The sequence below is a fragment of the Mustela erminea genome, chromosome 1 (genome assembly GCF_009829155.1).
Source record: "Mustela erminea isolate mMusErm1 chromosome 1, mMusErm1.Pri, whole genome shotgun sequence".
NCBI lineage: Eukaryota > Metazoa > Chordata > Mammalia > Carnivora > Mustelidae > Mustela > Mustela erminea.
In genome coordinates this window covers 51,628,184-51,652,395 of record NC_045614.1, presented here as the reverse complement: position 1 = coordinate 51,652,395, position 24,212 = coordinate 51,628,184, and the positions used below count along the sequence as shown (strand labels likewise).

The 24,212-nt window shown below is 48.9% G+C and overlaps 1 protein-coding gene across 2 annotated transcripts in view; it reads left to right on the top strand.

Moving 5' to 3' along the window:
* The window catches only part of LHFPL4 (LHFPL tetraspan subfamily member 4), a 28,803-nt gene extending 5,291 nt beyond the window's left edge, over nt 1-23,512 (top strand). For both annotated transcript variants that reach the window (XM_032326301.1, XM_032326306.1), the window contains 2 exons: nt 18,751-18,987; nt 21,444-23,512. In XM_032326301.1, the coding sequence (XP_032182192.1) occupies nt 18,751-18,987; nt 21,444-21,544 (338 nt within the window). In that variant the 3' untranslated portion in view covers nt 21,545-23,512. The remainder of the gene's footprint in view (nt 1-18,750; nt 18,988-21,443) is intronic.
* The last annotated feature ends 700 nt before the right edge of the window (nt 23,513-24,212 follow it).

The following is a 24,212-nucleotide window of genomic DNA, read 5'->3' as shown; positions in this document are numbered from 1 at the left end:
TTGCTGTATGCTAGACCATGTACTAGACATGGACATGAGTACTATTATTTAATCCTCACAGTGATATGGAGTAGGTACCGTTATTACTCTTTTGTAGAAGAGAACACTAAACCTCAGAGATGAGTCATTTGTCCAAGGTCATACAGAATGTAAGTGGGAGAACTAGGATTGTAACTTGGGCTGTCTGATTCGAAAGGCCAAGGATTTATGAAGGCATTATAGAGGGGCATTAGTGATGGGGGCAGTGGCAGGAGGTTTTAGGCATAACACTCAAATGTTAAGCAGAGAGGCTGAAAACCCAGGTTGCTCTTTGTGGAGTCAGGGGCCAGCTTCTCTGGGTACCTCTGCTACTCTGGACCTGGTCTTTCCCACTTAGTGAGAATACACAAGGTATCAGCTTTGACGCTAGACATTTCCATATTTGTTAGACAGTGCATGTTCATTTGTTAAAGTGACTTGACCACACATCTAGTGAAAGGTGAAGCTGAAACTTAAAACAAGTCTGAATGGATCTAGTTCTTGCTCTTACAACCAAACGAACCTGGGAGAGGATACACAAATCCCAAGACAGAGCCGTCAGCTCTCTGTGCTCAGTGTTCACCCATGGGTTCGTGGGGTTAGCCAAGGGAAGGTTGCTGGCTGAAGTAGAGGTTCAAGCTGGAAGCCTGGTTGAGAGTCCGGGGGCATAATGTGGGGTAGGGGTTTAAGAGCAGAGGACTTAGAATTCTCTCTCTGCTCCTTCCCAGTTGTGTGGCCTTGGATAAGTGGGTTTTCCTCTCTAGGTCTCAGTTTCCTTATTGTAAAAGGGAGATTATTGCTATTGTTTTTAAAGATTTTATTTTTAAGTAGTCCTACATCCAACGAGGGGCTCAAACTCACAACCCTGAGTTCAAGAGTCCTGTGCTCTACTGACTTAGCCAGCCAGGGGCCCAGGGGCGATTACTGTTGTATTTACTTCAAGTGGCAGAAAGAAACAAAATGATGGCTGTAAAAGCACCGAATGTGTTCATAGTGGACAGTGGGTATTCACTAAACAGTCACATCATCTCCGTGACACAGCCTAAGTGAAGAGCAGCTTGTGAGGAGCTCTTGCTGCTCAGGTGGGAGAGTTTGAACTTGCTGGGATGATCAAAGGCCTTGAGAAGTCATAAACTGCCAACTGAAAAGGGTCTTGCCAATTAGCTGCCCAGCTGCCTCATTTTACAGAGGAAGAAAAAAAATCTAGTCCTGGAGAGAAGAAACAAGTTCATGTCACAAAGTGAGGCTCTGCTTCCCACAGAAGGGAGATGATTCGGACCATAATTCATTCAGTACTGAGCACCTGCAGTAGGTCCGGCCCCGCTCGGTGGCTGGAGTCACAGCCCGGGACAGTACAGTGGGCGCTGAGGGAGACCAAATGTGGGGATGGGGATGGTGGCGGGGGGTTGGCGATCTGAGGACGAGTACCTTCCAGCCTTCCAGGTGTGTGCCTTCATCACCAGGGGTTTTCTGGGCTGGGAGCAGCAAGGTCACTGCAGGTTACCATATTTACCCACATTTCTCCCCATTTCTCTGGCGGTTTGTTTCGGATTTGGTTTGGGAGTCTGTTCACCCAGTACATCTCTGTCGCATGGGCATGAGCTGCTGAGCACATCGAGGGGATTTCTTTCTTCCCCGGCTCCACTGGCTTTCTTCCTTCCCCACCTGTCCCCTCTTTCCTTTTTTCCACTCTCCCTCCCTGCACCCTTCCTTTCTCACCTCCGTCCTTTACTGACGGCCTCCTCTGTGTCGGGCACAGAGCTGGCTGGCCTCTGGCAATCCAGAGTAAGAGTCCCCGCTGCCACACAGCTCACAGGGTCATGGGAGAGGCAGGGAAGAAGACAGATCTTCGCTCCTGTGTGCATGGCATGTGAAATGACTGAATCAAGCCGAGAGTATTCTGGGGCCACAAAGGGAACACAGTTAAGGATAGCCAGGGAAGTCTTCCAAAAAGTTCCAGCATTTGAGCTGAGTCTTAGGAGGATGGGCCGGAAAGAGAAGGGCAGCCAGGCAGAAGAGACAGGCGTGAAGATAGAAAATAGCTTGGTGTGTCTTATGTTTTGGGGACTACCAACAATTAGGGCAGGGAGTGGTGAGTGTTCAGAATGGGAAGCTGGACCGTGGAGGCTTCTAAGCCACGGTCAGGAGTTTATGGACTTCATCTGCCAGCATGTATTTTTTTGAAGTTTTTTTGGGGGGAATAATTAATCAGGCACATGATACAAAATTCAAAAGGGAAAAAAGGTAGACAGACCTCAGTCTTCCTTCCTGTCCTCATTCCCCAGTGGTCCTCCCAGAGTTCTCTGGGGCAGCCACTGTCACCAGTGCCTTTAGTATCTCTTCCAAGAAAGCTCAGAAATAGACATGCAAATGCAAACACTTATTATTATTATTATTATTGCTAAAATGGCATATTAGTTATCTATAACTGTATAACAGATTACTCCAAAACTTAGTGGCTTAAAGCAACAGGCCATTATTTTTTCCGTTTCTGTGCGTCCCAGGAATTTGGGAGCAGCTCAGATGGGCAGTTGTGGTTCAAGGTTGCTCCTAAAGTTACAACCAAGACTGCAGCAGGGGCTGTGGTCATCTAAGAGCATCTGGGGCTGAAGAACCCACTTCTGAGCGCTCTCATGTGTTGGCAGGAGACCTCAGAATGAGTGACTAAGGAGAGAGAAAGGAAGATGCTACACTGCCCCGCTCGCCTTTTTTTTTTTTTTTTTTTTTTTTTGGTAACGGTTTTATTGCGCTATAACTCTATGCCATATAGGTTATCCATATGAAGTGTATAATTTAGTGGTTTTCAGCATATTTATAGAGTTGTACAACCATTACCACAACCAGTTGTAAGATATTTTCATTACCTCAAGAAGCCTTATACCCTTTAGGTCTCACCCCGGCAAAGCTTTCCCACCCAACCTCCCCAGGCTCTACGCAGCCACTAACTGGCTTTCTGTCTCTCTATCTTAGCCTGTTCTGGCCATTTCATAGAAATGAAATAATTCAAGGGCACCTGGCTGCCTCAGTCTGTGGAGCATGCAACTCTTGATCTAAGGGTTGTGGGTTCAAGCTCCGCGTTGGGTGTAGAGATTACTTAAAAATAAATTTAAAAAAAATTTTTTTTAAGATTTTAATTTATTTATTTACTTGAGAGAGAGTAAGAATGACAGAGTTCACAGAGGGACGGGAGAAGCAAACTCCCTGCTGAGCAGGGAGCCCAGTATGGGTCTTGATCCCAGGACCTTGAGATCATGACCTGAGCCGAAGGCAGAAGCTTAACCGACTGAGCCACCCAGGAGCCCCTTAAAAATAAAATCTTAGGGATGCCTGGGTGGTTCAGTAGGTTAAGGGGCTGCCTTCTGCTTAGGTCATGATCCCGTCGTCCTGGGATTGAGTCCCACATTGGGCTCCTTGCTCAGCGGGGAGCCTGCTTCTCCCTCTGCCTCTGCCTGCCACTCTGTTTGTGTTCACTGTCTCTGACAAATAAATAAATAAAATCTTACAAAAAAAATAAAGTCTTAAAAAAAAAACCCAAAACCCAAACAAATGAAATCCTTCAACATGCAGTCCTTGCAGCTTCTTTCATTTCACAGGATGTTTCCAAGGTTCATTCATGTCGTAGCCCCTGCCAGCACTTTATTCCAGTGTTGAAATGTATAGATAGACCACATTTTGTTGATTCATTCATGGGTTGATGGACATTTGGGTTGTTTCAACTTTTTGGCCGTTATAAATAGGGCTGCTGTGAACGCTGATGTACAACTTTCTGCATGGATGCACGTGGTCATTTCTCTTGGGTAGATACTTAGGAGTGGAATTGGTGGCTCAAATGGCAACTCTATATTTGACGTTTTGAGAAACTTCCAGGTTTTCCAAAGTGGCAGCAGTATTGTACATTTCCAGGAGCAGTGTATGAGGGTTCCTATTTCTTCATACCTCATCAGCACTGTTGTTACCAGATGTTTTTAAATTATAGCCATCCTACCGGCTGTAGACTGGTGTCTCATTGTGGTTTTGATTTGTATTTCCCAAATGATTCATGGTGTTGAGAGTCTTTTCATGTGCTTATTGGCCATTTGTATATCTTCTTCGGAGAAACATCTATTTAGATCCTTTGCCCATTTTTTAAACTGGGTTATTTTTCTTTTTATTATTGAGTGTAAGAGTTCTTTGTATATTTTTGATACAAGTCCCTTATCAGATATATGATTTGCAAATATTTTCTTCCATTCTGTGGCTGACTTTTGTCTCTCTTGATTGTTCTCTTTGAAATACAAAAGTTTTTAATTTGTACAAAATCCGGTTTATCTCTTTTTCCCTTGTGTTGCTTGTGCTTTTGGTGGCATATCTAAGAATCTTTTACAAATCCAAAGGCACAAAAAAAAATTTTTTTTAAAAGATTTTATTTATCTATTTGAGAGAGAGAAAGCATGAGAGCTCGAGCAGGGGGAGGGGTAATGGGAGAGGGAGAAGCCGACACCCTGCTGAGCAGGGACCTAAAGCGGGGGGGGGGGGGGGGGGGGGGGGGGGGGGAGGATGGGGGGGGGGGGATGGTGCTTAACTAACTGAGACACCCAGGCACCCCAATCGACGCAAAAAATGTACCTCTGTTTTTACCAAGGAGTTTATAGTTTTACCTCTTACATTTAGGTGTCTGATCATTTGAGTTAATTTTTGTGTGGAGGGTAAGGTTGCATGTAGCTCCCCTATTGTCCCAGCACCATTTATGGAAAAGATGATTCTCTTTCAATTGAATAGTCTTGGCATCCTTGTCAAAACTCAGTTAACCATAGATGCATGGGTTTACTTCTGGACTCTGTTCTATTCCACTGATCTATATGTCTGTCCTTACGCAAGTACCAGAATATCCTGATGACCGCTGTTTTGTAGTGAGTTTTCAAATCAGGAAGTATGAGTCTTCCAACTGTGTTCTTTTTTGAAGATTGTTTTGGCCATGACACTGCCTTTTATGTCCCAATCAAGATATCACATACCATCACCCCACCATACTCTGTTGTTTAGGATTGTTCCACTTTAGTGTATAAAGAGCTATTTTTTCTCAAGAGCTACAAAATATACTTTTGTATAGATTTGTCATCATTTTTTTTTTTAAAGATTTTATTTATTTATTTGACAGAGAGAAATCACAAGTAGGCAGAGAGGCAGGCAGAGAGAGAGAGAGAGAGAGGAGGAAGCAGGCTCCCTGCTGAGCAGAGAGCCCGATGCGGGACTCGATCCCAGGACCCTGAGATCATGACCTGAGCCGAAGGCAGCGGCTTAACCCACTGAGCCACCCAGGCGCCCAGATTTGTCATCATTTATCTTATCAATACTTAAGTTGTTTACAGGGGCGCCTGGGTGGCTCAGTGGGTTAAAGCCTCTGCCTTTGGCTCAGGTCATGATCTTGGGGTCCTGGGATCAAGCCCTGCATTGGGCTCTCTGCTCGGTAGGGAGCCTGCCTCCTCCTCTCTCTCTGCCTGCCTCTCTGCCTACTTGTGATCTCTGTCTGTCAAATAAATAAATAAAATCTTGAAAAAAAAAATACTTAAGTTGTTTATAATATTTTGCTATAAAAATATTTCAGTGGATAATGTTGTATATAAATAATTTGACACATATGTGCGTATAAGGACAAAATAAAGACCTAGAGCAGAATTACTGGATTAAATGGTCTGTATATGTACAATTTTGACAGATCCTGCCCTAGTCCCCTCTGTAGGAACTGTACAGAGTTACCGTCCTAGCAGCAATGTATAGAAGTACCTGTAACCCCACTCCCTTGTCAACGGAGTATGTTATCAGATATTTTATTTTTGCCAACCTGATGCGTAAAAAAATACTCTTAGAGTAGTAATTTGCCCTTCTCTAATTATGAGTGAAGTTGATCACCTTTTATATGTATCCTTTTTTAAAAACATTTTGTTTATTATTTGTCAGAGAGTAGAGAGATAGAGTGAGTGCACAAGCAGGGGAGAAGCAGGATCCCCGCTGAGAAGGGAGCCCGATGTGGAACTTGATCCCAGGACCCTGGGATTATAACCTGAGCCAAAGCCAGCTGCTTAACTGACTAAGCCACCCAGGTGTCCCTACATATATATCATTTATATAAACTGTCAGCCTATATATATATATATATTTATATAAACTGTCAGCCTATATATATATATATATTTTTAAATATATATATTTATATAACAAGAGGGAGGGGCAAAGGCAGGAGAGAATCTCAAGCCGACTCCACACCTAGCACAGAGCCCAATATATATATTTATAAATATATATATATATATATATATTTATTTATTTATTTCTATCAAGTTAATGGCATTTTCCCTCTTGGATATGTGAGAACTTCTTGTGGGGCACCTGGTTGGCTCAGTCAGTAGAGTGCGTGACTCTTGACCTTGGGGTTTTAAGTTTGAGCCTCATATTGGGTACTGAGATTCATTAAAAATGAAATCTTTAAAAAAAGAGATCTTTTTATATATTAAGAAAGTTAACTCCTTGTCTGTGATATGAGTTACAAATATTGTTCCCAGTTGATCTTTTGACTTTGTCTATGGATGTTTTCCCCATGGTGAAACTTGTTTTTTCTCAACATATTCTCATCAATATCTCAAATTGTCAGTTCTGTCCTGGGTTTAGTGTGGTATCTAGAACAGCCTTGAAGTGTTTTGAGCTGGGTGGGGGGGTATAAATCACATCTGGCTATCAGTGGAGAGAGTGATTTGGAGGAGTTGGAGGGGTCAAGAGAACAAGGACTAAAGTATTCTCGTTCTGAAACCTCTCATTTGTGTCTTTTTCTTCTCATCCCCATGTTATGTTATTCATCATTATCAACCTTACTTTAATCCCAGAGAAGTTTAATGGTATAATGAGAGCCCTGGACCAGGAGTCTGTGCCTGGCATATAGTCGGTGCTTAATAAGTGTCTGTTGAATGAGTGAATGATGACATCTAGTTTAAGTCCTAGCTCTACCCTCCACTCCTTTGGAGGCAGCATATTCAGTGGTCAGACAACCTGAGTTCGAATGCTAAGTGTGGCATTACCAGCTAAGTGTCTTTAAGAAGGTTACAGAATTTCTGAGTCGCAGTTTTCTCATCTGTAAAATAGGGATAATAACAGTAACTACCTCGGGGGCTGTTGAAACATTGATTGTGAATATTATACAGACTTGGCACAAAGGAGACCCTCAAGAACTGTTAGCACTTATTATTAGCTGGTGTGTGACTTGGATCAAAAAACACCCTGGCTCCCACATTCCATTGTCTGTGCTACAATAAGGGAGGACAGATGGAAGAGTGGGAAGGCTGAGAAGATAAGCCTGAAGAGGCAGGTAGGACTGGCTATGGAGAGCTTTCAAAGTTGCGTCTTGGAGTTTGGGTCTTATCCATATGTGATGGGCATTTGCTTTTATTCTTTGTTTTTAAAAAAGGATTTATTTATTTATTTATTTTGCTAGAGAGAGAGAGAGAAAACAAGAGGGAGGGGCAAAGGCAGAAGGAGAGAGAATCTCAAGCAGACTCCACACCTAGCACAGAGCCCAATGCTGGGCTCCATCTCATGATCCAGAGATCACAACCTGAGCCAAAAACCAAGAGCCAGATGCTTACCTGACTGAGCCACCAGGTGCTCTATGGGCATCCGCTTTCAGGCATGGGAGTCACCAGGCCCAGATGTTGGACTGGCCCAGAGTAAGATGACTGAGGTGACTGCTGCAGGGGTGGACTAGATGGAGGCCTGATGGGAAGCAAGGAGCCTGTGGTCCTTGTGAGAGGTGCCAAGGCAGCAGGGAGAGAGGAGGAGGAGGAAGGCGGGAGACCAGCGTGGGAGACCAGCGTGGGAGACCAGCGTGGGAGACCAGCGGCTGTCCGGCAGGCAGGACAAGGCAGGTGTTACAGATGACTCCAGGTTCCCTCCCTGGATGACTGGCTCCCTGGACTGATATTCCCAAACATGCAGGAGGTAGATCGGGTCAGTTTGGGAAATGTCGAGTTGGCAGAACCTCTGGTGTGCAAGAGGAAAGGTCTGACAAGCAACTGGTATTCAGGCTGAGAGCCCAGGGCAGCGGTCTCCACTGGAGATAGAGATGTGAGGCACCATCGAATGAGTCTAAGAGTGGGTGAAATTGCCCCGTGGAGAGTATGTGCTGGGAGAAGGGGAGAGTCTAGAAACACCGGCCTTTTCCAGAAAAGAAGCCAGAGCAGCTGCTCAGATTAGCAACTGAGAAACGGAGAAGGATGGCCTTGAGAAAGGACACGTGCCTGGAGGAAACAGAGGGGGACCCAGAGGGACAGAGCCATCTGGGAGGGCCTGGTCTGAGCTGAGGGGACCAGACAGGCTATGGGGAGAGCAGCAGGAGACTTCTGACCAGACCAGGGAGAAGATGGGGCTGGGGGGAGCCAGGACAATGGGGATGCATGGATGGGGTGATTCAGAGGTTATTAAGAGGCTATGGGCTCAGCCGTAGGCTGGGCCTGGGGCTGGGGAAGTAAATACTGAATACAGTTCCCAAATGATAACCGCACAAAGTGATGGTAATCTGTGACACCAGATATAATTATTTGTCTTCTTTTTTGGGGGTAAATTTTATTTTAATTCCAATATAGTTGATGTACGGCGTTCTACTAGTTTCATGTGTGCAGTATAATGATGTGACAGTTCCATACATGACTCAGTGCTCACTGCGATAAGTGTCCCCTTAATCCCCTTCACGGATTTCACCCATCCCCCCACCCCCAATTATCTGTTTTCTGAATAGTCCCCCTCCTAAACTGTAGTGTCCTCAAGATCAGGAACCAGGAACTGGGGACTGGATTACATTGGAAGAGCTTCCTAGGAGGAGGGAACAGTCCATACAAAGGCCTCCAGGTGGGGCTGAATTTGACAGGTCTTCGGGGACAGAAAGGAAGCCAGTGTGGGCCAGAGTGTAGGGAGTGGAGGCCTAATGGCTGGAGGGAAAGGTGGGCAGCCTGTGGCAGCGCTTTGTTCTGAGTGCCCGAGCTTTTGGAGGGCGCTGAGCAGGGGCGTGGCACCATCCATTTCTGAAAGTTCACTGTGGATGCTGAGCAGAGAATGGCTGATAATGGGGTAATTGTGGGACCTGAGAAGGAGTTAGGAGGCCACTCTGGTCCTCCAGAAGGGAGATCATGGCAGCTTGGACACATGGGTGCAGTGGAACTGGAGAGGAGAGGTCGGATCCTGGATATTTTTGGAGGTCAAGTTGGTTGACCTTGGGAATGGATTAGATGTGGGGGTGAGGGGAAAAGGGAGTCAGGGTGCCTCCTAGCCTCTGGGTGCTGGATGGGGGATGGTGAGCCCAGGCACAGGCGTTCCGATCCCCAGCATCCTGGGTTGGTACAGGCATTAAGGTTGGGCCTGGACCTTCAGTGAGTTGGAGGTGACTGTTAGGAGAGGCCCGGTCTCCCTTAGAAGAGCAGGGTCTGCCCTGGGGAAGCAGAGCCAGCACTCAGCCTTGGTAGTGAGGGGCCTGTAGACACCCTCCTTCCCTTAGCGGGGCTCAGCCTGTCAGAGGTTTTCCCTACAGCCCCCTAGGGCCAGGGGTGCTGGGGAAGCAGTGCTTTGGAAAGCGGTGGTTCCAGTGTGGACAGATTCTTCACTGGGCTCCCCTCAGCCCCACACGAAGCCTGATCCTTTCCTTAACCCGAGGGAGGGACTCACAGGGGACACAAGCAGCTGGCCATGAGTTCTGTGCTGCGTTACTGCTCTGTGTGCCCCCTCTTTTCTAAGACCTTTACTGCTTTGTAAAGTTATCATTGTTCTTTGTAGAAAAACTGGGGACTATAGATGAGCAAAATTATATCCATAATCTCACACTCCCAGAATCAGTCATTCTTAACTGCCTGGCCTACAGTCCGAACGGTGGAGAGTACTAGTTACCAGCAGATTCTGGAGCCAGGCTCACTGGGTTCAAACTTGCCAGCCGGTTTTGCAGCTTACCAGCTGTGTGACTTTGGATAACTTGGATAACTTCTCTGTGCCTCAGTGTCCTCATCTCTAAAAAGAAAATAATAATGCAGATTATTGTGTGGATGACATAAAAAAGTACATAAAGTCCTATAGTGCCCAGCATGATAAATGCTGTTGCTCCATGCTGTTTGCTCTAACTGTAAGTGTTTTCTCCCTGAAGTGAAATTATATTGCATGTTAATTTTTACAGCCTCTGGAAACCTAACATATCATAAGTATTTTCTGTATCATTAAAGCTTCCTCAATGGCTACCTGAGGAGATTCATATTCCAAGTTTCATAGCTGAGTGACATTCTGTGACAGGAAAGAACTGTATTCCCATATTGCTGGATATTAAATTGTTTCTTTCTTTCTTTCCATTCTTCCTTTATTATTTTTCCCTCTCCTCCTTTCTCTCTCTCTTTTAAAATTTTTATTTTTAAGGAAGATTTTATTTATTTATTTGAGAGAGTGAGCGAGAAAACAAGAGCACAAGCAGGGAGCAGTAGAGGCAGAGGGAGAAGCAGGCTCCCTGCTGTGGGGCTCACGGGATCATGACCTGAGTGGAAGGCAGACTTTTAACTGACTGAGCTAACCAAGTACCCCCTTCTTTTTTTCTTTAAAGATTTTATTTATTTATTTGACGGACAGAGATCACAAGTAGGCAGAGAGGCAGGCAGAGAGAGAAGGGGGAAGCAGGCTCCCCGCTGAGCAGAGAGCCCCATGTGGTGCTTGATCCCAGGACCCTGAGATCGTGACCTGAGCCGAAGGCAGAAGCTTTAACTCACTGAGCCACCCAGGCGTCCCACCCCTCTCTTTTTTAAAGATTTATTTTTATTTATTTTAGAGAGAGAAAGGGCATGCAGTGTGGAGGGACGGAAGGAGAGGGAGAGAGAGAGTCCCAAGCAAACTCCATGCTGAGCACTGGGCTGGGGGGTGGCTATGGGGTGATCCCCCCTGAGATCTGAGAGTCAGATGCTTAACTGACTGCTCCACCCAGGTGCCCCTCTTCTTTCTCTTATAAGTAATAATGTGACAGACATCCTTGTAGCTTGATCTGAGAGCATATCTGTGAGCATTTTCTTCAGATAAATCCCCGGAAATTGGCAAGGTCAGTCAAAAGGGGTTTTCATTTTTATGTTTTTGTGATTAAGCCATTATTTCAGAGAGTTACATTTGGCCTGTGCATTGCCATTCTTTGTTGCTTTAATTATTTTCATTCCAAGTGAGTGAGAATCTCTAGTAATAGTCACCTGTTAGCAGACAACTCCCACCTACCTCACAGCTTTGATAGGTAACTCTTCACATGGTTCTGAATCCAAAACGTGCAGCAAGTTATCAGTTCAGTGTCTCCTCCCCTCCTGTCCTCTTGCCACTCTGTCCCCCTCCTGGAAAGTAACCAGGGTTCTCAGGGTCTTGTAGGCCCTTCCAGAAATAGTTTGTGTCCATGCAAGAAAACAGTCCCCCTCACCAACCCCTGCACACACTCACATCCCCCCCCGCCCCCCCCCGCAAATGCTAGCATCATTTTGCATCTGTTGCCCGGGACCTTGCACTTCTCTTAGCACATCCATGCGCCATCCCACAGCAGCACGTAAAAGGGCTTCCTTCCTCCCTTCCACAACTGCTCAGCGTGCTATCCCGTGGCTGTGCTCTAACCAGTGATTTCTTGGTTATTCTGAGGTTTACTTCTTTTTTTTTTTTTTAAGATTTTATTTATTTATTTGACAGAGAGAGATCACAAGCAGGCAGAGAGGGAGGCAGAGAGAGAGGAGGAAGCAGGCTCCCTGCTGAGCAGAGAGCCCGATGCGGGGCTCAATCCCAGGACCCTGAGATCATGACCTGAGCCGAAAGCAGAGGCTTAACCCACTGAGCCACCCAGGTGCCCCTCTGAGGTTTACTTCTTACCCACTGTGGTATACAGCCTTTTATAAAGTCAGGTTTTATTGCAGTATAACACATTTAGAGAAAAGGACAGAAAATGTCCCCTCTGTGGCTCAGAGAATTTCCACAAAGCGAACCTGTCTGTGGAAATAGCATCCAGATCAGGAACCTCATGTCCCCTTCCAGTCACTACCCACAAAGGTAATCACCTGTCTGATTTTCCATCCTGTGGGTGAGTTTTGCCTGTCTTTGAACTGCATAAGGGGATCACACTTTTTCTCAGCTGTGTGGCTCTAAGATGCAGCAAATTTGTTCCTCCTCAGGCAAGGTTCTGCTCTCTGAGCGTCCTCACCCAGCCTCAAAGAGGTGCCCTCTGGCTGTGTCCTGACCTGGTAGGGGTGCGGGGAGCAGGATCCCTGCTGTCTCCCCTTATAAGGGCACTAATCCCATCGTGAGGCCCTACCCTCAAGACCTCCCCAAACCCTAATTACCTTCCAAAGGGCCCACACCCAAATATAGGGCTTCAACACGTGAATTTCGTGGGGACACAATTCATTCTAGGGCAAACCTCTGTGGAGTCTGCCCAGGGACAGAAAGCCCTGAGGACACGCAGTCTGGCCCCCAGAAAAGGGTAACCACTGTGGTGTATCATGCATGGAGGGGGCAACTGAGCCAAAACAGAGGCCTCCCTCTTGGAGTGCCCAGCTTAGCAGATGTCCCTTGAGGATGGTGTAATAGTGTTACAGTGAAATGCTATTAAAAGAACTGAGCATAGGGACGCCTGGGTGGCTCAGTTGGTTAAGCAGCTGCCTTCGGCTCAGGTCATGATCCCAGCGTCCTGGGATCGAGTCCCACATCGGGCTCCTTGCTCCGCAGGGAGCCTGCTTCTCCCTCTGCCTCTGCCTGCCATTCTGTCTGCCTGTGCTTGCTCTCTCCTCTCTCTCCCTCTGATAAATAAATAAAATCTTTTAAAAAAAAAATTAAAAAAAAAAAAAAAAGAACTGAGCATAAAATGCATCATTAAAAACCTTTCTATAGGGGCCCCTGGGTGGCTCAGTGGGTTAATTGTCTAACTCTTGATTTCATTTCAGGTCATGATCTTGGGGTCGCAAGTTCAAGCCCCAAGTTGAGCTTCATGCCCAGCATGGAGCCTATTTAAAACAAAACTAAAAAAGCTTTATACGAGGGTACATTTATAGCACAAGCTTTGAAGAAAATAAACACCTGAGTGTATCATACATATGCTCTTCTTAATGCTTCACTACTTCTGGTCTCACTCAAGTTTCATTCCCAAATTCAAGTATCGCTCTTCCTTTTAGTTTCTTAATTTTTAAGAAAAGCTCAAGAGGATTTCATGGCCTGAGATAGATGAAAAAGGATTGGACATAATAAAGGATTTTTTGTTACAGAAGTAATATATGCAGATATTAGACACATTCAGTAGCACAGGATGGCATAAACTACAAAGTGTCCCCAACCCCCTCCCTTCCTGCCCACCTCCCAGTCCACACCTCAGAGGTATCCATCATTAAACTGCTTCCCTATACTTCTAGAAGTGTTTACAGATATGTAAGCTTCTATGTGTGTTCTTTTTTTTTTTTTTAAGATTTATTTATTTATTTGACAGATCGCAAGTAGGCAGAGAGGAAGGCAGAGAGAGAGGAAGGGAAGCAGGCTCCCTGCTGAGCAGAGGGCCGGATGCTATGCGGGGCTCAATCCCAAGACCCCGGGATCATGACCTGAGCCGAAGGCAGAGGGGTCAACCCACTGAGCCACCCAGGCGCCCCTATGTGTATTCTTTGAAAAATGTTTTTAAATTTCATGAGTAGTATATGAAGACGTTCACTCTGAAAAGCTGAAACATTTAAAGGCTAAAGTCCTATCCCATCCCTGCCCAGAAGCCACCACTCTTATAAATTTAATTTCCATTTCCCCCCAGTCTTTTACATACATGTCCACAAGGCAGATATATCATGTCATTTTCTGTATTCCCCTTGCTGATTTTCTTTTTCCCTCTCCTTCTCTCATGGCAAAGTCCACATAACATAAAATGTGCCATTTTAGCCATTTCTCAAGTGCACGATGTTGTGTAGCACATCTATCTCCTCATCTTCCAGAACTCTTTTCATCTTTCAAAACTGAATTCCTGTCCCCTTTAAACAGTGACCCCCCCCCCATACTCCTTCCCCAGGCCCTGGCAGCCACCATCCTACTTTCTGTCTCCGTGAATTTGACTGCTCTAGGGACCTCATGTAAGTGGGATCCTACAGCCTTTGTCTTTCTGTGACTGGCACATTTCATTGAACATAGTGTGTCAGGTTTCCTCCATGTTGTAGCATGTGTCAGAATTCCTTTCCTTTTTAAGGCTGGATAAATAACATCCCACTGTATGTAGAGATCACCCCCCTGGAAAAAGGCTCATCTCTTTTGTCTAAGAATTCTTTTTCTCAAGAGCTGCCATAACCCATCCCCACTTCACCAGTTATAATTTAGGTTCCTCTTCTCACCTGCTAATTGATTCTCACAAAAGCACTATGAAATGAGTAGGATATCATGACCCCCATCTTACAGATGAAGAAACTGAGGCCCAGAAAGGTAAGCTGACTTGGCCTAAAGCTGCACGGGGAAGAACAGGGGTTCCGCTTCCCATCGAGGCTGTGCATGGTGGCCAGTGTCTCATGGCTCCAGAAAGAAAGGCTCAGTTTGGTGCTAGTATATCTTGAACTCCTCTCACACTATTAAGTCTCTTAAACAGAGAGAGAGAGCTCAGAGCATTTGGCAGGCAAAAGTATCCAGCTAGAATCTAAGAACATTGTTTTGGTTTCATTATATTTATAGTTTCCTTCTATTTGTGGCAAATGATCCTGGTTTCCTTTTCTATGATAGTGATATAAAGCTTACTTTTTAAGTAAATGCCTCTAAGTTAAAAAGTGAGTCTATTAAAAGAAAAATGTTAAGTAAAGACCTGTCTGGGTTTAAATACAGATCCCACCACTGACTAGCTCTGTGACATGGGATATGAAAGCTGGTTCTTTGGAGCCCGTTTTCTCATCTGTAAAATGAGGATGATGACTCTTTTTGCGGTACAGATTCGTTAGAGCATTAAACCAGATCATGATGTCAGGAGCTCTGTACCCTGGCATGTACTTAAGCATGTCATGCTGTTTGTGAATGTTATTACCACAGCATGAATATTCATATTATTAATTTTGTCACAACCCTTTCAGTCAGTGGACTGTAGGGTGATGGATAGAGATGCCCCACCCAAGGGCCCCTTCCCCTAAACCAGTGGTTTTCAACCAGAGACACTTATGCCCCTCAGAGAACGTTTGGCAATGTCTGGAGATGTTCTTCATGATGACTGAGGGTGGTGGTGCCATGGGCATCTGGCAGGAAGAGGCGAGGCACGATACTGAACCTCCCGCCAGGCATAGGATAGTCCTCATTGTGAAGAATTCTAAGACCAAGTGTCAAAATTGCTTCCATTGAGGAGCCCTCCTCCACATGGCACTCTGCACCTGGGTCTCTGTCTTCCAAGAGAGACTTGAACTCAGACTCCAAAGATCTAAGCCTCAGGTTCCTCATGCAGGGCCTGGGGTTGCTGAAACCCACCTTGCCTGCAGTCAAGCATCTTCTGATGCTTGAACCTCAGCAAGGTCACTTCCTTGTCCTCTGCTGTCTCTGTAATAATTGCTTTCTCTCTTCCTCCAGGTCCAGGGAAACCATCTGATAGGCTTTTTTTTCCATTTGCTTGACTCCTGGGTGTTTCCCATTCCCCCAGTGGCCTCTGGAGCCCCATAGCCACCCAGTACTGGGCTGCAGAACAGAGGAGGCAGAGTGAGTTAGAGATGGAGAGGCCCCACCGCCACCCTCTCCCTGCACGCGCTTCTTCTGGGTCTCAACCCCTAGTCTGCCTCCTGGCAAACACTCCTTGACATGCATAACTATTCTGTTTGTGTGTCGACTTGATTTTATTCCTCCCCACACGTCTCTTCTCCTGGGGACCACGCCTCCAGTTTCCCCAGCACCTGCACGGCGCCGCGCACATAACGCACTCAGGATTTACACGTGCAGTGTAGGAAGGGAGAGCCGGGGAGAGGAGAGGGCGAAGGGGCTAGATCCAGAGAAGGAATAGAAGCGAGAGAAGGAAGAGAGAAGAGAAGGGATGTTGAACGAATGTTAAATGCGGAGAGATCTAACTAGACAAGGGGAGGAGGCTCGAGGGCGACCCCCAAGCGCAATCGAGGCAAGCCCGCGAGAGAGTAGGGCCGTAAAGAGACAGATGAAGAACGAGAAAGATAAAAAGGGTGGACCGGAGGAAGGCGCGGGGAGGCACGCGACGGGGGAGAGGCACGTGAGCGGTGAGCGCGAGAGTGCCAGCGAGAACGCGCGGGCGCAGGGCCACGGGAAGGAAACTCCGTGAGCGCTGAGCGGGGGCTGCGGAGCGGAGAGGCCCGCCCTCGGGAGCCTGGCGGCGCTGCTGCGAGCTGGGGATGCGGGCGCAGTCTCCATGGAAACGGGGATGCTCCGGGAACGAGAGGAAACGCGGCACGCGGGGAGGGGAGGGGAGGCGGAGAGTCTGGCTGGGTTTGGCCCTTTCTCAGGCTCTTTTCCTCCCCGCAGACTCTCGCTGGCGAGGCGGGAGCGCGCGACCTGGGCAAGAGCCCTCGGACACCCAGGCGCTCCTTCTCTCCCCTTCCCCTCTCCCCGGGCGTTTGACCCTCCTCCCGTCTCCGACTGGGGCCTGGAGGGTCCTGCAAAAAAAAAAAAAAAAAAAAAAAAAACCACCCAAAAAACAAAAACGGGGAGATGCGCGGGTCGACCCTCTCCAGAGGCTCCTCCTACGGAGCGCCGCAGGGCTCAGTCCGTTCTCGTCAGTTTCCCTAACGCCAGCCCAGGGAGTTTACCTGCCCACAGCTCCCAAATTTATGTCTCCGGCACTGATTCCCCCGCACCCCCACCCCGAGCTTCCCTCTCCATTTGGGTGTCTGAAAGTACATCTTCAGACTTGTCGGATTCTTGAGCTCCCCAAGCTCATTCCCACCCTAGGGCTTCCTGAATTGGCCGTCCCCTTTGTCAGGAGCTCTCCCCAGCCCATAAGCGACTCACTGTGCTCTAGCGGGGAATCATCTTGGCAGAGGCAAGCACTGGGGAAGCGAGGAAGCCCTAAGTGTGTGTGTGTGTGTGTGTGTGTGTGAGAGAGAGAGAGAGATCACAGTGTCGGGGGAGAGCCCTGCATCAGGATGAGGTGTACAACCTAGGGGTGTGGGGGACACTGTCCTGTCACAAGAGGGCAAATCTTGCGCACTGTCAGATGGGAGTCTGAGGCCTAGGGAGCACTTCCTTGAATGGTAGGTGAGGGAGAGACTGACAAAGCCAAGGGCCGCCTTCCCACCCTGGGAACTAGGTGGGCCTTACAGACAGTGGGCAGAACTGGCCAACACCCCCTTTGTCATCACTGTCATCTGAAACTCAGGTTAAGCACCCCACGGGCCTGGTGTGGAACCTTCCGGTCTCAGACACAGTAACCTCCTTGCTGGTGGGACTGGCAGGCACCAAGAGGGCAGCATCGAGGGTAACTCCCAAGTCAAGGGGCTGGCTGCTCATTGCAAGGCAGAAGTGAAGGTCACTGTCCTTGCCGCTCACTGAACTCCGCCGGTCCTGATTTGCTGGGTGGGCTGTGTGCCGATTGGCTCAGGCTTGGGTCCCACCTATGAGGTTGGGCATTGGGAAGAGCCTACCCATACCACGTGGGTCCGGGTTGGCTGAGGTGGGTCACTCAAGATAGAGGAAGTGAATATCCAGGAGGGAACAAGGTGGGGGCTATTTCAATAGAAGGCTGCTCTTGGCCTCACCCCTTCTCCTCTCCCTCACCATCTGAAACTAAGCTCCGCCCTCCCGAATTATTTCCTTATTTGTGTGACTATTAAAGGTATCATTATGACTAGTTATGATGATAATAACATTTAACTTTTACCTGGAATTTATTATGTCAAGTGTTTACATTTGTTGCCTCCTGTAACCTTTACACTTGAATACCATCATTATCCCCATTTTACAGATGAGAAGACTGAGTGTCAAAGGGCAACGAACTGGCTGGAGGTCACACATCTAGAAAAGAGCCGGGTCAGGATTTGAGCCTCTTTGCTCTAATGGACCTTTTCCCCACTAACTACAAGCTCTGTGAAGCTGAAGTCCAAGTAATGCGCCCCGTTTCTCCCTAGTCTAGTGCCTGGCATCCAGGGGGGCCTCAGTGAGGAGATGCCAGGCACTGGGCTGAATGTCTTACACGCCTTACTTCCCTCAGTCTTCAGCACTACCCCGTGAGGCAGTATTGGGATTTCCAACAATAGGGGCATTCCCATGGTGTACATCGAGTAAGGGAAAGAACTTCCCTTAGTCTGTTCTTTGAGCCAGTGCTCGACTGTGTGAATAAGAACGTGTGTCCAGCGTCCTGAAGAAAAGGAAATGGAGCTCAATAAATATTTGTTAAAAGAATGACAAAAAGAAATAAAGAACCATGAGGATGGGAGGGAGTAAGCATGGTTGGGATGCTAAAGGGAGCAGAGGAAGGTAACCGTGGATTGCTATTTCCTTGTATTTCCTTGAAGGCTTCCTGGAGGTGTCGATTTGATGGGGGTCATTATGGGGTCCTGGAAAGTTTCTGCTCCCCGAGGCAGGAGGCCTTCCCAGACCCTATAGTTTCTGGAACCCACCGAAGGCTTAACAGGCTCTTGGGTTGAGTGACTGAATGGGAGGGTGCGGCCTGCGGGGGGCCAGTCGCTGGGGGCTGAGGTGGTCCTCTGGCTCTGGGAGTACTCAACCCCTTCTCTCTTTTTCCCTGACCATGGCGGTGCGCCCGGCCTCGCACCCACTCAGCTCTGTGCCTCGTGCTGGGCTGCATGATCTTCCCCGACGGCTGGGACGCCGAGACGATCCGGGACATGTGCGGGGCCAAGACCGGGAAGTACTCCCTGGGGGACTGTTCGGTGCGCTGGGCGTACATCCTGGCCATCATCGGCATCCTCAACGCCCTCATCCTCTCCTTCCTCGCCTTCGTGCTGGGCAACCGGCAAACAGATCTGCTGCAGGAGGAGCTCAAGCAGGAGAACAAAGGCGAGTGCGCAGGCTGGGTCGGGAGTGGGGCCTCCAGGGGTCACCCAGTCCTACAGATCCGAACACTTGCATGCTTGGGCCCCAGCAAACCCAGCTCTGAGTAGAAACCCATGAGAAATGTGGCAGCAGCTTCAAATAGCAGACCATTAAAAACAACCTAAGTGGCCATTGACAGGACGATGGATAGTAAGTGGTGATATACTCACATCCTGGAATGGAGCATAACTGAAAATGCATGCACTGTAGTTATAGGTAACAGGATGGATACATCCTGGAAACATAGTATTGAGAGAGAGGAGAGGAGGAAATCAATTTCCAGAAGATAATAGAGTGATATTTTCATGGAGTTCAGTCAAAAACCAAGAGACACTAATGTATGGTTTGATCATAAGTATATTTATGGTGGTACTGCATTTTTTTTTTTTAAGTAAAGAAACAATAAATACAGAAGATAGGATGATGCTTACTTGTGGTTGGGGTAGAAGAGGGGAGGCCAGGAGCTTGAGATGGGGGTGGGTGTAGGTATGTACAAAATATGGTGGTGGTCTTGCACGGTGAGCCCACACAGGTGCTCCCTACAGTATGCCTTACACCTAGTGTACTGCATATCAACCTTTGTCTATATCAAGTAACGTTGAAATCTGATGAAGAAAAAATTTACACATGAGGCCGGAGACTCCAGGCTAACCAGTTATCAGATGTTTATCTATGCATCTGTGTACATTATATGTCCTTTTATAAAAATACAGTAGTGTTATATGCTCATATAACGCAGGATAGATGTCATCCCAAATGAATTCCTCGCAAGACTGCAAGACCCTAGAGCATGTCTTCAAGATCTTTCTTTATCCTTTTATGGAGAACCCTTTTTATCCAGTGCCTAGCATTACGTCAGATGGAGGAACTGTAACTATTTAACTATTTTCCTTTTAGGGACTTTTAGGGGAGGTTTCCAGGATTTTACTATCACTGACAGTGCTACGCTGGACATCTTTGTCTGTGCCTTCTTATACACAGTGTTTTCTTGCTGTTTTTCCAGTAGTGGAATTGCGCACTTAAAATTGTAATGATGGTGCCAGATCGCTCTCCAAAGGGGGGCTGGTCTTCTGAGCCAGGGACCCACCCTGTCCCCGGAGCACCAGGAGGCACAGCATGGCATCCGTGGACAGACACCCGTCTCTCTGGGTGTGTGTGCCCTGCCATGAGAAACAGGAGTAGTGGTTTTCACAGTCACACACTGCCTTAAGCTATTAGAATGTGCTGGGTCTGTATTTAGCACTTTCCATTAATTATATTCCTCTCTTGGAGTCTCATCTATAAAATGGGAATAATGGCAGTGAGGGTTATAATCTCATCCGGCAGGAGGTGGTTTAGTATTGTGGTCGAACCCTTGGACTGAAGGCCTCTGAGTTGAAAGCAGGCTGGGGACTGCACCTCCTTGAGCCTTAGTTTCCCGGCTTCCTCAGATAAGGGTGGTGGAAATAGTACCAGTTCACAGGGCTGTCCGATGAGGAAGAAAGATTATGTCTATTAGGGGGCACTTGGTGAATACTCATTAGAAGCTGTCACTCTTCAAGACCCCACCAGGCAAGCATCATGACCACCATTTTACAAATGAGAAAGGTGAGGTCTTCAGAGGTCCAGTAACTTGTCCAAGGTCATGAAGAAGTGGTCAGGATTTGAACCCAGGTCCAGAGTTGAAAGGCCAGGCTCTTCCTGGCTGCCTCTTTCCTTTCTCAGGGCCCTCCTGGGCTGTTGTGCTACTAACTAACCTGTCTTTCTCTGAGGCTCCTATCCTTGGAGACCCTGACCCCTAGTGGTTTCCCATAGTCTTCGTGTGAGGTCAGGGCCTGCCCTCTGGTGGCAGCTTCCAGAAGTGCATGACTAAGAACCACGTGGTCTTTCTGAAGAAAAGGTGTGGGGAGGTGACTGGTGTGAGGTGGGCCCACCCAGCGTCCTCTCCTTCCTCCCCAAAGTGCCCTCAGCTCGGTGTTTAAAGTGATGTGAAGGAGCTCCAGTTTGTCGTACCTCAGCGTCGGGGTGTGTGTGTGTGTGTGTGTGTGTGTCCCTCATTGGGAGCTCAAGATGAGTGAGCCTCACACTTCAGTTCTGAGCCAGACCTCTGGGACAAAAGTAAAAACACAAATAAAGTGCTCTCATTTCCAGAATTTACTATGCACTAAACATTGTGAAAAGTCCTTAGCTGGAATTCTTTATGTTTTTTTCACTCTTGGGAATCACCCTGTGAAGTAGGCTGTTACGGCCGCTGTACAGATGAGGAAATAAAGTCTCAGAAGAGTTGAATGGCCGCTCAGGACCATCCAGCTAACCAGAGGCCTGGCTGGTTTTCCGACTGTGCAGCTCACTCCCCTGTCCAGCTCTGCCCTGAGGAGTGGCTGAGGGGAGCCCCAATGCTGGGTAGTCTCTGACTTTCTCCAATTCTTTCTCTCTCATAGATTTTGTAGGCTCTACAGTAAGCTCCGTGTTGCGGCCAGGGGGTGATGTCTCCGGATGGGGAGTCCTCCCCTGTCCCGTCGCTCACTCACAGGGACCCTGAGGGCCAGGATCACAGCCCAGGAATTGACCTGTCCTCAGCTTGTCCCGTTGCCTGCCCTCTCATCCCTTCATTCAAGCTCCGAGGGAAGACCCCATCCAGGACTGACTGCTCACCTGCTACCTGCCTGTAGCTCCGGGCTTTGAAGAGGTTGGGGCTGGGATGCAGCGTGCGGGAGGGCCCGATTCTGCTCTTCCCTCAACTGACCTAAGGGAGCCAGAGCCCTGGGCTCTTGGGCTTCTCCCTTTCTCTCTAGGCCGGCCCGGGGCCCCCACAGAGTCTCCAGGGGAAGTGGCGCTGCGGTTCCGGTTCCCCAGGCCCCGTCAGTCTGGAGGGCTCCCACCTGGCTGCATCCTTGCCTCCTCTGGTCCCTGTCTCCTACAGAAACTTACCCAGGACACTAGCCCAGGGTGGACCGGACTCTTTCCTGTTTTCTCCCCCCTGATGATGGTTCCATCACATCATCACAGAGTTCCAGGCACCACCTGCCTCCTCGGGGCCTCTCTGCTGCCCGAGCCAGCCTGTTTTCACCTCTCCCAAAGGAGTCTGAGCTGCACCAAGAGAGAAAACACAGGGCCTCCCTGTCAGTTGCTGATGGGGGTCCTGAACAGCCCAGAGTCTGAGGACAGACAGGCTTTGGAAGCAGTAGGATGCAGCGCTTTGAGTCCTGTCTTGGTGACATCTGACCATGGCAGCTGGGGCTGGAGGGGGCTCAGCCTCGGGCTGGCCTGGCCTTCTCCCTGCTGGGATGTCTCACCAGTTACTGGACCCTTGACCCTGGCCTGTTTTGTACAGCACAGACTTCTTGGCCCTGTTGTCAGGGCTGTGTTTTTGGGAGGGGGGCCCAAGAATGGGGAATTAGGGGATGCATCACCCCTCTACCCCTTCTCATGCCCCAAACCTGGGCATCTGCCAAGGGCAGAGACTGTCTTGCCTCTTTGATACTTTTTCTGCATAACTTGAACTTGCAGGTCACCTCTGAACAGGGTACCCCCTGTCCCCATCCCCAGGCCTTGTAACCCTATCCCCACCTCCACTTCTTCCTCCTTGCCCACCTCTCGCCTTGCGATATGCCCAGGGTCTACAGCCCAATGGGCAGTGCTTGGAGCTGAGGCATGAGTGTGTGTGTGAGCGTGTGTGTGTGTGTGTGTGTGTGAGCGTGTGTGTGTGTGTGAGCATGTGTGTGTGTGTGTGTGTGTGTGTTTATGTGTGTGTGTCGGGGAGCAGAAGAGGAGTCTTTCTCTCCCCTCCCCCCCACTGTGGGGGCATCTCCTTCCCCCTTGGCCAGGAGCAAATGAGGGAGATTCCAGGTGTTTCCAAACTTCCCTCATTGCCTGGTAGACCTGGTGGTTGAGTTATGTGGCCGGGGTGTGGAGAGCCCCTTTCAGCCCCCAGTGCAGGTGGCAGGTTGGCTTCATCTAGTGTGCCTACTTCTGTCTTCCAGTACTGGGGGGAGTACTGGTCCACTGTGTAGCCAGAGCGGGAGGCCTCTGCGGGTTCACTGGGGAAGGTTGTTGTCATCATTTCCTTTGTGGGCCTCAGCCAAAGGAGGGGAGGAAAGCAGCGAGTGCCATGTATTTGCCAATCTTGTGTTCATTTCCATAGGACTTGGACCTGAGAGGGTTTCCAAGACAGACCCTAGAAATCCTCTGCATGAGACCCCCATCTGGACCCTAACTGGAATCAGATGCTGGGTCCTGGTAGGATTCCCGAAACCCGGAACTCACTCAGTCCTCTTGAGCAAACACCTTTCCCCTGGTGCTCTGGCCTTGGCCCAGTGCTCCCCTCTCTTCCCCCAGGGCTCTCTACCTGCAGGAAGGGGCTGTACACCAGGGGCCTATGCTGAGTGGGAGGGTCAGGGGAGCCTCCTGAGAGGCAGTGGGGGGCAGAAGTGAGTTCCTCAAAGATCCAAACCAAAGCCCAGTGTTGGGAGGCTGTGGGGGGGAGCTTGGGGGTGGGAGGGAGGTAGTGGTTGGGAAGGGGGAGAAGACTGAGGTGGGAGAGAATGAGAGAGGGGAGGGAAGGGGTGGAGAGAGGCAGAGAAACGGAGAAAGGAGAGATGTGCAGGGAGCCTGGGCTGGAGGGGGAAGGTGGCTGGGAAAAAGAAGAAGGAATGAGGCAAGTGGAGGGGTGAGCGGTGGACAGCTGACTGGGGTGCAGGGGCGCAGCACGGGGCAGAGGAGGATAAAGGAGGCAGGATGCCAAGGGATTGGAGCAGCTGCTGTGTGTGCCCTGCTGCGGGGGGTGGGGGCGCCAGAGTCCTGTGCGCTGGGGGAACGGGAGAACCTCCCCTCAGACACCCAGGCCGCTGCCCACCCCTTTTGGGCCAGGGCGCCACTTCGTGGGAGGGGAGTGTGAAGTTAATCCCCTTAAGGGGGGTCCCGAGTGCCTCCCTGTCCCCATGCACTCCGCCAGTTGCTGCCTTTGCCAAGGAAGGGGCAGCCCACGTAAGCACCCAGGAGTGTGGGGTTCGAAAAGCAGGGCTGGGCAGGCTTGTAGGAGTGCAAGGGGAACACAGGGAAGGGAAAGAGGCGGGGTGCGCACCAGAGCCCTGTCCCCGAGGGTTTGGCGGAGGCCGGAGCAGAGCGGGGAAACAGATGCTTGTTCAGGTAGGGGCTTCACATGAGGCTGGAATGCCACCACCCTGTGGCTCACATGGCTCTCTGGGGGC